The sequence below is a fragment of the Triturus cristatus genome, chromosome 4_1 (assembly GCF_964204655.1).
Source record: "Triturus cristatus chromosome 4_1, aTriCri1.1, whole genome shotgun sequence".
NCBI lineage: Eukaryota > Metazoa > Chordata > Amphibia > Caudata > Salamandridae > Triturus > Triturus cristatus.
Window position 1 is genome coordinate 1174564757 of NC_140585.1, and position 16818 is coordinate 1174581574.

A 16818-nucleotide genomic window follows, 5' to 3' on the forward strand; every position below is an offset into this window, starting at 1 on the left:
CAGAGTTTTAACATCACTATGCCTGCAGCCAGAACCAGCAGCCGAGGCGAAAGGCAGGTCGGGTCACGGAGCAGCTGTTTAAAGCAACAAACAAGAAACATGGCTTTTCTTTCTTCTGCTTTCTTTTTCTTGCACAGAGTGACTAGCAGAAAGAAGATCTTTATTTGTGGCACTCCATAGATTTTTGTGGAAAAGTTAGAATCTTTATGGATGTTGCTGCACATTCAGAACTACTGTAACTTATTTTTAAACTGAATTGTATTAAACTGTTTCTATTATCTTTTTTCAACAAATATCTAACCTGTTTTTCATGTTTTTAATTTTTCACTTGAGTTTCTATTTTTATTCTTAATGTTTGCCAATATGTTGTCTCTTTCAAACAAAAGAGCTATGCACCATGGTTTTAAGTGGTTTGTGAGAAAGATGATGGTATGTCTATGTATTATATGAGATAAAATACTCCATGCTGTACATTATAAGGATATTGCAAGTCACCTCAGAGATCAAAAATCGTATAAAGGAATTTGGCCTTCGGCCTCGTTCCTCTATATGGTTATGGATCTCCTCTGTGACGTGCATTATCCTTGTACGGCAGGGGGTACTTTATCCCTTTTATTATTGTTCCTACTAATAATTATAAAAATGGGTACACCCTCTAAATACTACCATGACTATTATTACCATTATTACTATTACTACTACTACTACTAATACTAATAATAATAATAATAATAATAATAATAATAATAATAATAATAATAATAATACCAACAGACACAGTCATTACAGACTCTGTGTATACAGTGAAAGCAACATTGAGCTGTGCCACCTTTGGGCTACAGCTTCAATCTGGAATGATCATCACTTAGGGGCACTCATGCTGCCTTCTAATCGCAGTGCCTTGTATAAAAACAAGGTGATGAGGGTCCACTTAATCCCAGACCTCTCCCTTTTCAAGTTTGAAAGCCATCATCCTGCATACAGGCCAATCAATTTTCCTCTTAGCAAAATCCAAATTAAATTTTACGGTTTCCTTAAATTTATCAGTAAACCATAAACCTAAATGTTTTATTTTTTCCCTGTTCCAAAAAACTCTCCATTGAGTGACTGGAGAGTGTGACCTTGGTGTTTATTTAATTCTTGGATTTCCTTGTTGAAGGAACAGTGACTAGCTTTAAAAGAGAGACTTTAGTTGCTTAATCATGCCACTCGTGCCCTTTCTCTAACTGGTTTGCCTTCAGGTGTCCAGTGTTCCAAGCCAACACGACACAGTATTCTCCTTTATAAGAGGAGGAAATTGTGCAGAGAAGAGTAAGCCCTGGAGAGCTTGGTGCCTCCTGCAAGAGAGAGCCTACATGAGTCCTAAGAGTCTCTGTAACTTAGTCCAATACTCACCACTAAGTCCTGGTCTGTGATATCTGAAAGAAACAATTGAACACATTAAATCTAACAACCATTGTATTGTGACACATTCTCATATTCACACCTGGGAAAGCCCAGATCTCTGTGGCAAGAACTTGGTACTATCATTGCAATACATACTTTTCAAACAAATCCATTGTGTTGTCATTGGAATGACATGCAATAACAAGAAAATCTGTAAATGTATGATGTACCAACATGTACACCACTCAGTGCTATGATATTTCCCCACCCAAAATGCAAAGGCCACAGGTAGCAATAATTTCAGTATGCAGGAACATTACAGTATTCTGAGTTGGTTCTGAGCAGCCGCTAATGTGGGAACCGGAGTTACTGCACCCAAGTTTCACAGTGTGAGGAAAGCAGTTTATTACAAACTCACAAACCTGTCTTGGGTCATATCAGGCTAATTTTCAAACCCTTTTCTCAACCCTGAGTAGCTGTGGCTTTGAACAGTTAGGCTATGTCAAGGGAAAAAGTGCAAAGTATTTTGAAGTACCAAAACAGTTGAACAAGGAAAAACCTCCACCAATTCACAAAAATAGCACTTGTTTTCATGAATTTCTAGACACCAAAATGAATAGAATCCACCAGAGGGTTCCATAGATATACATTAATAAATAAATAATAAATCACTGCTTTTCATTAAAATCGCAAACAAGCATTGGCAACAAACCACGGTTAGTGGTTACTTGGAAAACTTTTGTAAAGTTGTGTATGACTACTCCAGTCTACTCTGGGTGACCATCTCCAGCAGGGAGTGGGTCACAGGAGGCAATGAGGCTTTTCAGGACAGTTGCCTTGCAGTCAAAGCAGTCTCCAGTCCAGTTCAAGGCTCAACAAGGGAACCGCTATAGACATGAATGGTGTAGTCCTGATGCAAGGGATGCAGGATGCTGAAGATGCTGAGGATGCTGATCTGGTGATGGGGGTCTTCCTGGGGCCACCACTCAGTCCACAAACATGGTGGGGTAACATTGGTCACAGTGGTCGATGTCCCTCGAAGTCTGATTGAAGTCCAGCCAAAAAAACAGTTTCTACTGGTTACAGCAAAACCAGAGTTCCCTTTAAATGAGGCTAGTGTCTGACTTGGGCAATCAAACTGCACTCCATTGACTCTCCCGTATACAGAAGGCTCAGGTGCAACTTTTGAGTGTCAAGACTTGATCTCACAGGTTGCACTTCAGCGATCAGCAGCGGTCAGGCAATTTTGGCTATCAACTCGCCAAGGCAGGCTTCTTCAGCTTTCATGGCCCTATAGCTGTAACAGGAAGTTACCCAGCTGACTCTTGGAGTCACTTCTTCTGTCTGGGGCTCGGGGACCACCTCTCCTTGATCAGGACACCATAGGCACAGTCCTCTCTGTTCTAGCCCAATGATCAGCAGGTGCAGTCAGGTCTATGGTGCAGCCTCTCTTTGCATGGTCCAGAGAACAGCAGGACAGTCCCTCTATGGTCCTCTCTCCAGTGGAGACATGATCTGAGGTCTCGGTGCCAGGGGTGCCACTTTTATGACCAGAACTTGCCCTCGGGGATGCAGGGATTCTAGCCTATGGGCTAATTGGACTTCTCCCACCTAATGACAACTTCCTGTCAAGTGTGGCAGCTAGCTATGCCAGAATGCGATATTCTGCCCACCCACAAAATGGCAGAAACCTTTTCTTGGTGTGTGGATCTCCCTAGCCCGTCCCAGGGGTGTGGCTACTTGGAGGCTTCGCTCCCCTTGGAAAAACAGTTTGTCAAAGGCCTCTCCCTCTCTGCCCAAGATGCCAGCCTGTCTGTAAAAACAAAAAGAGCAGCTCCTCCTCTGTGTAATCAATATTTACCCTTCAAAGGCAGCTTCCCTTTCAATGCTCACTTTTTGGGCTCACACCTTGCTTGGCCGCCTTCCTGCTGATGGGAGTTCACAGCTCCTGCCTTGGCAGATCCTTTGAGTTCCTTCCTAAAAGCCGTTCACACCTCTTCCCAGGAGGGCAGAAATCAAACTGGGGCAACAGATCGGATTTAAAGTAACGATTCATTTGATTCTTTGAAGTACCAACTTGGGGGCATATTATCAAGGACGGCGTTAAAAATTATCGCCGGTTTAGCGGCAGAAAACTGCTGCTAAAGCGGCGATAATGGGCTTGATAATATGCCCTTGCGAATTCCAATAGGAGCCCATGTTCTGGTGTCAACATGGTCTTCTATTGGAATTCTCTGCGGCATATTATCAAGCTCATTATCGCCGCTTTAGCGGCAGTTTTATGCCTCTAAACTGGCGATAATTTTAATGCCGTCCTTGATGATATGCCCCTTTATTAGTCCCATTCAGAAGTTAGCACCGCTGAGTTGCTAGCGTGAAATTCTGTAATCCCCAACCGGGCTACTAGCCTTTTAACACCAAAAATGACAATGTGGGGGTAGAACATGTAAAAACACATGTCCTACTTTCTAATATGCTGCACCCCTGCATAAGAAGTGACTTATTTATATTAAAAAGGAAGACTTAGGCTTTGTCATCACTTTAAACTTCAATGTCGAGTTAGTAGCTTAAAACTACTCTACCAGTCTGTAGTGGCAGGCTGTGAGACATGCTTTCTTTTGTCACACTTGTGGTGGGACAGTGAGTGTTGCAGTCCACAAGGGACACTTTAATTTACAGGCCCTGGGACTTATAAGTGGGTTACCCTGTGGAAATTGGGTATAAGCCAATTAAACATACACTTTTGAGGGTCAGAGCACATGCACTGAGGCCTGGTTAGTAGGGTCCGGTGCATCACTGAGTCATTACAGCAATACCTAATAGTCAAAAAGTGGAGGTGAACTTGCAAAAAGCCATTTCCTCACACACAGTATTTCTAACAAGCATTGGCAGAGCCAATAGGTTTTGCCTTTGGGACCTTATAAGTGTTTAGTTATCCAGCACAATATCCTTGGTGCAACAACATCAAGTGTTGCATGGCTAAACACTTATAAGGTCCCAAAGGCGAGACCTATTGGCTATACTCTGAACTCTTCAAGACAGCATGCGCATGCATCGTAAAACACAAAGGCGATTGGTGGAACATCAAGCTATGTCATGAACAAAGCACAGCAAAACAGCTGTATTATTTTTCCATAGCACTCCTCACATTTGTCGCAATTAAAGATATCCACAGAAAACCGTACAATACCTGACCAAGGATGCTAAATTGCTAGGATTATGAGCTATTGAGCATCTATACCACTGTTAGATAGTAACCTTGTGACTGCAGAAAAACCACAGCTGGCAGCACCTTCGGGGGCATCACACCAGTTCATGGTCATAAGATCAAATCCTCCATTTAAAGAAACCTGAAGACTTCCTTCCACAGCTATAATACACCCATCAGCTATGTCTAAAATGCAATTCTTTCCTTTCCCATAACTGCCCAAAACACTTTTCCTTATGTGTCTGCCACTGTCTAATTGCAAAGTCATTGCAAAACACAAAGTTATTATCCAGCAGCAGTGCAAACTCTTAGAGCGTGCAACTCCCTTGATGTTTCCGCCTGCCATTATCTGGGAGCAGGGTGTACAAAAGCAAACACCTAACCGATTCCACCCTCCTAAATTCTGAAAGGGAAGAATATTATCCTGCACCAATTTAAATATAAACTAGGCACCATTCCACTGCACAAAAGACAAAACTGTCAATCTTACCTAGATGCTGAATTTGCGCACAATCTTAACTAGATGCTGAATTTGCTCACAGTCCTAACTGGATTAAGTTTAGAGAGTTAAAAGAAGAAGAGCAACGTAAAGAGACCCAGGCTGCAGTAAAGCATAACTGAAGGGAAAATGTGTCTATCACGTTCTCCTGTAAGTCTGAATCAAAGCTAGTGGCATCAATGCTATACAAGATAACTATTTTGGTCAGGAATACCAAAGTAAGCTAGAAATGTTAGGCTGAGCGCTATGCCGCGCCTTAGTGGGTGGGAGTTCAATGCCAATTGAATGTACAAATCAAATCACAAGGTCACTATGATTTTATCATAGCTATAGCACATATTCGATAGGGTCACAACAGTACTTTGGCAAAAGTGGTTGCCCATTTCATAACTTAAACTATACAACCTCACATTAACAAACTGGTGTGATACTTTCAACCCTCAAAACTTCAATTTGAGTTGCCTGGCTTGTGGTCAAGCACGTCTATTTCTTAAAATGTTTAAAAAATTGTTACATTAATGTACTTACTATGTACATATATATCTCTTCAGCATATAATTAATGGGAAATAACCTTCAATCTGAGACACGTGGTGGTGAAATTCAATGAACTCCTAGAATGCCGCTTGTGGCAGAGTTCCAACGGTTTAGACGTTTAGTGTCATTAATATCGGAATTTATCGATAGCTGACAGCGGTAAGAAACGAGTTAAGAAAAAGTCATTCCAACAGCACTGCCCGAGTGTAAAATGCTGACTTGATATTTTAAGCATGAACTCCAGTGTTTCATTATCGCGACGGAATACTGTGCATTTATCCGGTTAACTTTGTTGCACTATTCCCTAGCTTATCTGTAATAATGTATTACACGTGCAGCGCTTCTACACTTTCAGTCATTAAGTTGTAAGCAATCCTTTTGGAACCGACAACCCAGCTTTCAATGTCCAGTCGCGAGTTGGCAAGGTGCTCACCTACAAAACATTTGATTTCAGTTTGTACCATCTATGTAGCACAAATGGCTAAAACGGTTTATTCATTCCTTGTAATACTTACTAACGTAACGAGTCCCTCAAGAAAGACATACTGTACTGAACACATTGAGGGAGGGGTGCTACTATCCATCTTGGGGGCAGAGTTACTGGACTTACGAATGTGGTCAGTGGGTAATTAGAAAAACATATACCAGAAATACAGGAAGGCCAAAGGGTTAAAGCATCACACCTCTTTAAATAGATCAGCAGTGACAGCTACTTACGGGAAGCTCTAAAGACAGCATCTAAAGGGGAGGGAGGAAACCAATGCATAGAGGAAAGAGGGATGTCACACAGCTCCGACATGGTTATATACAGGTGCTGCAAAAGACTGAACGATATATAGTGGTTATTTTTCTGGGACAAAAGTCACTCTCCGACGTCAAGGTTCCGGAGACCACCTTGGGTTACCTGTAGAAACAAAGCTCGGGTTGGAAATGCATGTACTCAACAAGGCCTCTGACTGGAGTTGAGATTGGCGGTCTGTCTCCGATGCTCCCTGAGGAACCTACAGTGAACAAAGGGGTCAACAAGCCTGCGAGTGGTGCGCGCGCCACAGCGAGCGATCTGTTTTCAATTATTGCGCCTGCGTCTGGGCACGATAATTCAAAACAGATGTCGCCCGTGCGGGTAACCCCAAGCAATAGGCCGTGGGCGAAGCAAAGGCGGGACATCCACCCGCCTTTGCCCAATTGCATGCTGTCTTTCTTGGAAAGACGCATGCAAAGCCCAATAGCCCATAACCAAAAACAAAACACACGCACAAGCGTGTGGTCAGATTTTAAAAGCTCCTTACAAAAGTCTCGCCAGAGTAGCTCATGCGCGCTGCGTAGGCGAGACATAAAAAGCATTCAGATATGTCCTACCCTGGAATGTCACTACCTTTAAGCTGCTGAAATGTCTGAGACCATGGGGATTAGCGGAAAAACATTACAACTGCATTACTTGTAGTTTCCGATTTGGCCCAAACCTCTCTTCCCATCTGAATTGGGAACTACTTTGTAAAAGGGCCATAATGAGAACAGTTTTGCTATTACTGTAGTAATATTACCGCATTCCATTCTCAGATATGCAATTTTTCACCACTTTTACCATGTTTTCTGCCACATGTACGTGCCTTGTATCGCTATCAATTTAGATATGATATAATGCATAGAATTTCTTCCATCCCATCCCAGCTGCAGTCCATCACCAAAGAGAAGATTCTTAACACATTTCCCAGGTCAAGAAAATAAAGAAATAAAGGCATCATAGCTAAGATTGTAGGTTACTAGGTTCTGCTTCGCAACAAACAGGTAAATTCAGCCATGGTCTAATGATCATACTTTAAATAAAAACTCATAAATAAATATTAATTTCTTACCTCCCTCCTTTTTCACTGCTGGGGGAGGGGGATTGCCCCCTTTCACACTAGAGGCGAAGAAAGAGAACATATTATAATCTGGAAATTGAGACTATATTTGGTTTTCTTCTATACGTAAAGTCATAACTCTACCAACATATATACTGTGCATGCGTGTGTCTAGAATTCTATAGTCCTCAGGCGAGGAGGAAGTGGAGCTGACGCTACCCAGCCCAGCCCAGCCAGCCTTTCCTTAGTTCCCTCTTGGGCGTTGCTGTGTGATCTGAAACCAAGTGATGCTGGTATTTACCCAATGTCGTTGCCCTCCAGGAGTTGCCTGTAGGTGGCGATCTCGGCCTCCAGCTTCACTTTGATGTTGAAGAGGTTCTTGTAGTCCTGGGACTGCTGCATAATGTCTCCCCGCAGACCAGCAAGCTCTTCCTCCATATGGGCTGCCAGCACCACAATCCCATGCAGCTTCTCCTGGTATCTGGCTTCAGTGGCACCAACGGCGGCTTCCAGAGAGGCTTTCTGGCATCGTGAAAGAACAGGATTCAGAAATATTTGTTTAATGGATTTGTATTGCGAAAAATTGCCAGAAAATATGAAACATTGAACAAAAATTGAAAGGCAAGAGAAATAAAATGCAATGGCGATTACCACGTGACGAAGTTAATATGTTTCAAAAGAGAAGGAGTCAAACTCACGTGCGATGTATAAACAGATTAAAGACAGTGAGCCACACTGATTCTCAATTCGGTCTGTGCGAAATTCCTTAACACCTATGTAATTTGTGCATTTCGCACAATTTTGCCTTGCACGGATTACACAACAAATGTGGGAAATTATTCAATGTCTAGTGTAATACTGGTTTGAGCTGAAAATTTTCTCCCGGAGATATTTTCTCATCAAACCAGCCCCTTGTCCATACGTCGAGTGACATTTGAATATGTGGTATGCTCACATGTTCACTTAGCATTCTATGTATCCAAAGTGTATTCCAAAAAATGTATTAGGAATATTGTATTTTATTTAAAAATATTAGGCTTTTTCGCACACCATTATTCTCAACCACAGCCTTTAATAGGGAAATTAAGGCCAGCAGCTCTACCGCTAGATAATACAAAATTGCTCATGTCGGGTGTCAGATCCATAGATCCAAAGGCCAAGGCCCAGCGGTTACCGATGACAAGCCAGACAATCGGCAGGGGATGGAAGGGACAGTGAATGTAGCCTCTAGATGACCTAGCGAGGAATTCCAGTAGGAAGATACCAAACCACATTCTCATCCCTCATCACTCAACTTACCCCAGGTGGAGATCTGGTTGAGAAGTTACAAAGCACTATCCCCACAAGGAAAGTGGCAATATGCTCCCCACTGAAAATAACATCTCCCCAGATAAAAGGACAAGAACCTTTTAAAAAAAAAAGGCACGGCTCGTGGCAGAGAAAAGAAAGGCATAGCTCGCCAAACACAATTTTTTCAATATTGTACATTTTTCATAAGCAGTGCAGCACACCGCCTGTGAATCACAGGTTACTAAAAGCATATAGTATTGAAAAAATTGAGTATGGCGAGCCACTTCAGAGGAAAGAGAGGAGCATCCGCCATTGTTAAAGATGAAGGTGTGCCTCGCTACATGTGCAGGGTGAAGCTGGGAGAGCTTTTCTTGCCTGCAAAAGCAGCTAGGAGAGTCATTGGTAAAATAGTGCTCACAGACTGTAAATAAAATATACCGAGTAACAACACAAGTAAGAGGGCCAGTCCTCATAGGACGTTACAAATGGAGAAAAGGCGGTACAAAGGAGGGACTACTAAGCCTATTCACGAATCAAAAGCAATCATTTAGAAACAACAGTGACAGGAGCCAATTGAAAAGATGGGCAGAAAATGTGCAGAACTTCAAGTCCATACCTGAATACAGCATGTCTCGAAGAGACAGCGCAAGAGCTGTCTAGGCGAGACCTAAAAAGTGACATCAGCACAAACAAAAGTGGCAACTGCATTTGACGGTATGACAACAAGACCCATCTGTACCAAAAAAACACCTGGGATGGCATCAGCACCCTATGGAGGGATTGGCACCAATGCCTCTGCTTCACAGAGGATTTTACATCATCACATAGTAAATATGCCCACAGACATACAGAGAAGATGTAGATAACCCTCTATGAAAACATACACAAGCAACGGTCAAACCCAGAATACACTAATGCCCCACCAGATGATGTTTCAACCATCCACCTGTCAAGCCCGAAATGAAGCTGAATCATTCACAGCTTCAACATTTTTACACATACTTCAGCCTTTTTTTAATTCCTCAACTCTCTAAGGACCACTCTGCTTCTGAGCATTCTACTTTCCATCCAACCGATGTCATATATGTCTGATGTGAGACCACACTGTCTCCTACATGTCCTTACCACAGAGTGCAAGGCGTCTAGCTCTGAGCGCAGAGATTGGCACTTTTGTTGAAGTTCTCTGGTTTCTGACTTTGATGTCTGCACAGTGTGTACAGTCTGCGTAACCTCAACTTTGTGTGCTTCCACCTATAAACGGGCCAGAAAAGAGAACACATCAGATAAAGCATGCAATAATGCATACAGTAGGCAGTTCCTCCTACCAGCATAACTGCTTTGAACTAAGACAATTCTGGAATAAATTACCATTCCGTAATAAAGAGTATATCTGGACATGTTTCTGCAGTGAAGGGTGATTCTTGAGTGAATATATTTAAGTAAATAACCAATATAAAGAAAATAGCAGCTCTGCAGAGCAGGCTCCGAATCTAGGATACACCATGAATCTGAAGAAATGTATGTCTTTGGGCCAGATTTAGAGTTTGGTGGACAGAGTACTCCGACGCAAGCATGATGGAGTACCTTCTCTGCCAAACCCTTCACCCACCAGCCTCATTCAGAGATGGGCAGATGTTAAGCACCCATTGGCTCTGTTGCGGGAAGCTTCCTTCGACAGCCTGATGGATTAAGGGCCGTCAGGGAAGAACATAACACCAACCTCCCAATTTAATGTGAACAGTGCAGTGGGTTGTTTTTTCTGTTCGTCACCGCCAGGAGAAAACTCCCAGGGAGTGGGTGTGAGTGGGATATTAGTTATATGTTTTTCCTAAAGAAACTCCCACTATGGAAGCTTATTTCTGAAAACTAAAACATTTGTAACATTTGATGATGGCCATCAAAACCAGCGGTGGCTATCCACTAAATCTTTTGTACATTGAAAGGAACCTCCATTGTGACAGTCCTATCCAATGTACAGAGATGACCACTGTTCTGACGGTTATCTCTAAATTTAATTTGGAAGGCGATAGTCAGTCAGGATAGCGTAGGCCATATCCCCCGCCGCACTGAAGGATGGAGCACTGTCCCTCAAGCTGTAAGCAGGGACCTCTATCTTAAAGCCCACTAGAATTAGGTGTACTGAGGAGAAATTATTATTGGAAGAATGTGTTGCTTGTTTAAGTTTGACACTAAAATTGGACTAACTTTATGTTAGTTAAAGCAATCTTGTTTGAAATCACTATCCCATATTATTTCAATGATTTTAGGGAGAGACTTGTCATGTTATCAGTTGATCTTTGGTGATTTAATCAAATGTGAAATCCTACATGGTATCCCAAAACTACATGAATGTCATTACATCGGAGGATAATACCATACATGACTGAGAGTGCACATAGCAGTGCCAGTGAATACTAGTAGGCAAGCCTGGTAGTCTATCTGTCCTCCAAAGAGGATGTCATCACTGAAGCCATCTTTAATGTTTTCATGTTGCTGTGAGAGATGTCATTTGAAAGTGTCAGTTTACAGATAGAAAATTGTGTATAAGCATTTTCAGTTCCTGACTATTTCTTTAAAAATGTAAGGTGATTTTTTTATAGCAATTACATTATGATTCTCAAACAGAGGTTTAATGTGCTTTTTGTTGGAGGGCATACTAACTGTTCATAACTGAAATGATTTTGAGCCATTAGTTGTTTCTGGTAGTCTGAGTAGTTCTATGCCTCAAATTCTTTCAGTAGGTGACATCAATTAAAGAATGTTGACCATTTGTTTCCTGAGTTGTCAAACTGAACCCCTCAATTTCACACATGTCTGCAATGGACAGTTCATCTAGCGCATTGTGTGCCCAGTGGCTAGTAAACAAGAATATAATCTAAGGCTAACCAGAAGTTTAACATAGCTAAATACTGCAAAGACTCTCTGTACTAGTTGTGTCCTGCTTTTTACCTGATTTTGGTACCAGGCTTCCGTCTCCTGCTTGTTCCGCTTCATGATCTGCTCGTAGTCGAATCGCATGTTTGTGAGAATATGGTTGAGATCCACGGAAGGAGCGGAGTCAACCTCCACAGTCACAGTGCCAGCCATCTGGTTCCGCCTTTCTGCTAACTCCTACAAGGGATAGAGGAGAATAATCCAAAGAGGGTTAGCATGGTAACGCAGTTAAGAGCAGGAAGAAGGTTAAAATCCCGAAATACAAAAAATAGAGCCTAGAGTGTGGTGCAATATTAGATAGGAATATGTAATGAGAAAGAACATTTTTAATAGTGAAACTAGAGGGCAGACTTTATTTTTGCTATTTAATTTAAAATTCCAGTAAATGAGAATATTAGTGAGTAGCTGGCTATTCTTCTTAGTGATTAAATCAATAGCGATAAATATAAATATTAAATACCAGACAATATTGAGGCATGTGTTTGCAAGAATGACATTAAAAACAATAGCGATTAACAATACAGCTCTACTAGACAAAGAGAGTGGCTGACTATTAATGCCTAATTATTAAAAGAAGTCTTTGAAATTACAATAAAAAAGAATGCATTTAACATCAATTAATTCATTTACCAAGCTATTTTCAAAGAAACTATCAACAATAGAAGTAAGGCATGGAAACATTCCTTTGTTGTGATGACAATTTGGATGATCATAGGCTAACTTACATCATGAAGAGTGGCAAGTTAAGCTACATATTATGCAATGTAGTGGTTCAATATTAAGAAATGAAAGTAAATTATACAGTTATGCTAACACAAACTTTTAAGAATTAAGGTAATTTGCCTGGCAATTCTTTAGTTCACTAGTGCATTCTAACTCAAACATTTCATACAATAAATTGTTTAAACATAATGCAAAAAGATTTGAGGATTCATTACATCAGAAAATCAAGAGCACGTAGAAAGAAGCTCCGTCCTATTTTAAGAGTTATATAATCTAATGGACATACAAATTTCCCTTCATTACTTGGTAAGTGATCAAAAGGGTACTGTGGATGACCGAATGATCATGGTAACTTCTTTGTATGTAAGTTCTGTTTGTTCTGAAGGCAGAAATGATGCATGCATTTAGTGAGGATTTATGACACTCCCTTCACCGACAATCTCTTACTTCCTCATGAGACTTCTTCAGATGAGCCATCTCCTCCTCTAGATTCTTAACATCATGCTCCAGCATTTCATAGTCCAGCTCTGCCTGGCGCTTCAGCTCTTTGAGCCCGTTGATGTCATTTTCAACAGTTTTCCGTAGGGAGAGTTCCATTTCATACCTGATTGAAAGGGGTGATTAAGTACTGAATCAGATGGCTGGGATTAGGATTATATAGCATGCATCTAATGTGAAATATAACGGTGCAATTTATGCATTCGGGGTAAGAAAATGTGATTATCTTTTTGATTTGTATCCTTGGGAGTAGTTTTAATCTTATGTAATAATTCTCTACATTTTATAGTAGATATATCCTTTCATTTTAAAAATTATTCTTTCAATTTTATATGTAAAGCAGTTCTATAATAGGGGTGGGCGGAATTTGCGTAATTGCGTTACGCAAATCTCCGCGAAACGGTAAAAAATCTCCGCGAACACGCAGAAATTCCGCGAACACGCGGAATTGCTTGTTCGCGATGCTTTTTTCCTGTTCACAATTTCTCTTTGCGTGCTCGCGGAGAAATATCTCGCGAACACGCATTTTGAGAACACGAACAAGCAAAAATTTTGCGAAATCGCGGAAAGCAGGCTTTTGAGCAATTTCGCGGTCTTCGCGGAACGCGAAATTCCGCAAATTCCGCGAGCGGAACGGAATTTACCGCCCAGGCCTATTCTATAATCTTATACAAGGATTCAACCATTCTTAAAACAGAAGGGTTCCTTAATCTCATAAGGGGATAATCTCATTCTTATGAGAGCCACACAATTTTATACTGGAACTCCATAGACATTATAATAATGGGCTCCATTTTTTTTTTGCACAGGGATTCCCTGCATAATATAATACATGATCCCCTAACCTTACAATGTGTTTTTGTTAATTTTATCATGTAGTAGACCCTTTATTTCCTACAGGCATCCTCTCAGTAGTTTAATACCGGGCACTGTTAAAATTATATGACATTCCCTTTATTTTCTTTGGCCTTATGTTGATCCCATACAGCAAACTCGCCCACTTCATGGTGTAACCATGTGTCACACAATATGAGGACCTTTAACTCAGTCAGCTTGTGATGAGTGGATATCACACAGTGAGCATAGGATGAGTTGGAGTAAGTCAAGTGTGGAGCCCCTGCATATACCCAATCAATTACAGATTTTGCAATTATGAATGCAGAGGGATAGCAAAGAATTGCAATACTATACAATCGTTCACTCTCCTCTCTAACAGTGGGGAGGAATATTTTGGGTGAACCCTCTTAAACTGCACCGACATGTGACTTGGAGATAGAAACTAATTTTGTAAATTTGATTTCTGAAGGTTTCGGATGTGATAGAATAGGGGAAAGAGGTAGAATAATTAGTCACTGAACTGTTTCTAGAGATACCCTAAAATGCCATAATCTTCGACCCTTCCATGAAACACCTCTCAGAAGCAAGCCAATCACTTCCTTCTACAAGTACGTCTCCCACAAGCAGCCTGCTCCACCATGCTCACTCTACTTGCACCCCATCCCAGTCCATCATGGTTACCACACTTCTTCCTCCATATTTAAACACCATGATCACCCCATCTCCTTGGTTGCCCTGTCTGCTGTAATCAAACACATGGTTTTTGGACAAAATATGAGATTAGAAACATCAAGTTACAGAAATATCAGGAAACAAATATTGTGATACAAAAATATCATGATGCAGAAATATCCTTGTCAAGAATATCGATTTTTCAGGTAATATCATTTTTAATAATACAGTTGTGAAAATATAGTTTTTAAATTATATTTAGGTGTGTTAGTTCATATACTCGTTATTTATGTTATTGTTTGTATAATTTTTAATAATATTTTGAAATGTAGCTTGCAATGTTAAGTGATTTATACGTTTTTTATTTAATTGCTAATAGGTATTTATATATATATATTTATTTTTTATTTTACAGAGTTTTATATAGCACAAACTTGACCCGAATCGGGTATCAGAGCGCCTTACATAGCACCAGTTGAATTACATGATGACACATTAATTTCTGTTAGGCACAGGGAGATTAAGTGATTTACCCAGAATCACAGAATGTTCAGCGTCATTGTCGAGACTCGAACCCAAGTCCCCAAATTCGATGTCGGCCGCCCTATTCGTTAGGCCAACTCCTCTCTATTGTTGTGGCGGGTTGCTAGGTTGGTAAAGGTGTATGGTGGGAAGTTAAATAATTCTAACTAATTAATTATTAATGTATTATCATCTATTTAGTTGATTAAAAAATATGTAAATTGTGCAATACTTTTTAAGTTATATATTATGTGCGTGCTGCTGGGTTTGTAGGAGTATAGGGTGGGAAGATAATTAATTAACAATTAATGGATTATTAATTATTTAATTGATTAATAAACATGTAAATTGTGTAATAATTATATTTTTAGGTTACATATTAGGTGCAGGCTGTTGGGTTTTAGGGGTATAGGGTGGGAAGATAATTAATAATTAATTAACAATTAAGTATTTAATTGGTTCATAAATATGTCTCTTGTGTAATATTTACATTTTTTAAGTTATATATTAGATGCGGGCTGCTGGGTGTCTAGGGTTATGGGGTGGAAAGTTAATTGAGTAACAATTAACAATTTATGATTAATTATGTAATTGATTTTTAAATTATGTGCATTGTGTAATAATTGTATATTTTAAGTTATATATTAGGTGCGGGTTATTGACTTTATAGGAATATAGGGTGGGAAGTTAATTATTAATTCATTATCAATTATTATTAATGTATTAATTAATATTTAATTGATTATTTCTTATGTTAATTGTGTTACATTTATTTATTTTGGTTATATTTTAAGTGTGGGCTGTTAGGTTTGTGGGAGTATAGTGTGGTAAGTTAATTAAGTAATAAGTAAATTACAATTTTTTTAAAATTGATAATTAATGATTAATTTGGTTACTAATCATGTTAATTGTTTATTTTGTTTTTCCTTTTTATATATTTTTGGGGGGTTAATTAATAAGGTTCATATTAAGAGTTTTATATTTGGTAAAAATTATTTGATATATGTTTCATATATGTTGTGTTGAAGTTGATTACTTTGCCAAATATTGCACAGACTGGAGTGGGAATAGGAATTGCCACCCCTCGGAAGTCCAACACTTTCCCTACTGTTGGAAAAACTTGAGTGTGACTAGTAAATTTAACCCCTTCGGAGTCCAACACTTACCCTACTGTTGCACAGACTGGAGTGGAAATAGTAAATGGTACCTCTCCAAAGTCCAATAGTCCAATGATTTCCCTACTGTTTCACAGACTGGAGTGGGAATGGTAAATGTTACTCCTCCAGAGTCCAAGGTTTTCCCTACTGTTGCACAGACTGGAGTGGGTATAGTAAATGTAATTACTCTGAAGTCCAACATTTTTCATACTGTTGCACGGACTGGTGTGAGAGTAGTAAATGTTACTGCTCCAGAGTCCAGCATTTCCCCTCTGTTGTACAGACTGGATTAGGAATAGTACATTTTAACCCTCTAAAGTCCAACGTTTTCCTTATTGTTTACAGACTGGATTGGGAATAGTAAATGTTAATACTCCAAGTCCAATGCTGTTCCTACTGTTGCACAGACTGGAGTGGGAATAGTAACCCCTCCGAAGTCTAACCCTTTCCTTAATGTTGCTCACACTGGAGTGATAGTAGTAAATCTTATCCCCCCCTAAGTCCAACATTTCACTACTGTTGCACACACCTGAGTGGAAATAAATGAACACTTTACATATTGTTACACAGACTGGAGTGGCAATAGTATATCTATTCTCCCCAGACTTTAATACCTTTATTAACATTTTTTAAATATATGTAATATTCATCATCATCATCATCATCATCATCAATCAAGCTTTATTGCGGTTAGATTTACCATAAAAGCACA

The 16818-nt window shown here is 40.0% G+C and overlaps 1 protein-coding gene across 1 annotated transcript in view; it reads right to left on the reverse strand.

Annotated features, from left to right (window-relative positions):
* The window catches only part of LOC146856288 (keratin, type I cytoskeletal 19-like), a 42842-nt gene that overhangs the window by 8936 nt on the left and 17088 nt on the right, over window positions 1–16818 (reverse strand). Inside the window, exons 3-8 of the mRNA XM_085650718.1 lie at window positions 12868–13024; window positions 11713–11874; window positions 9889–10014; window positions 7775–7995; window positions 7486–7532; window positions 1396–1418 (exon numbers count right to left, since the gene is read on the reverse strand). Of these exons, the coding sequence (XP_085506844.1) occupies window positions 1396–1418; window positions 7486–7532; window positions 7775–7995; window positions 9889–10014; window positions 11713–11874; window positions 12868–13024 (736 nt within the window). The remainder of the gene's footprint in view (window positions 1–1395; window positions 1419–7485; window positions 7533–7774; window positions 7996–9888; window positions 10015–11712; window positions 11875–12867; window positions 13025–16818) is intronic.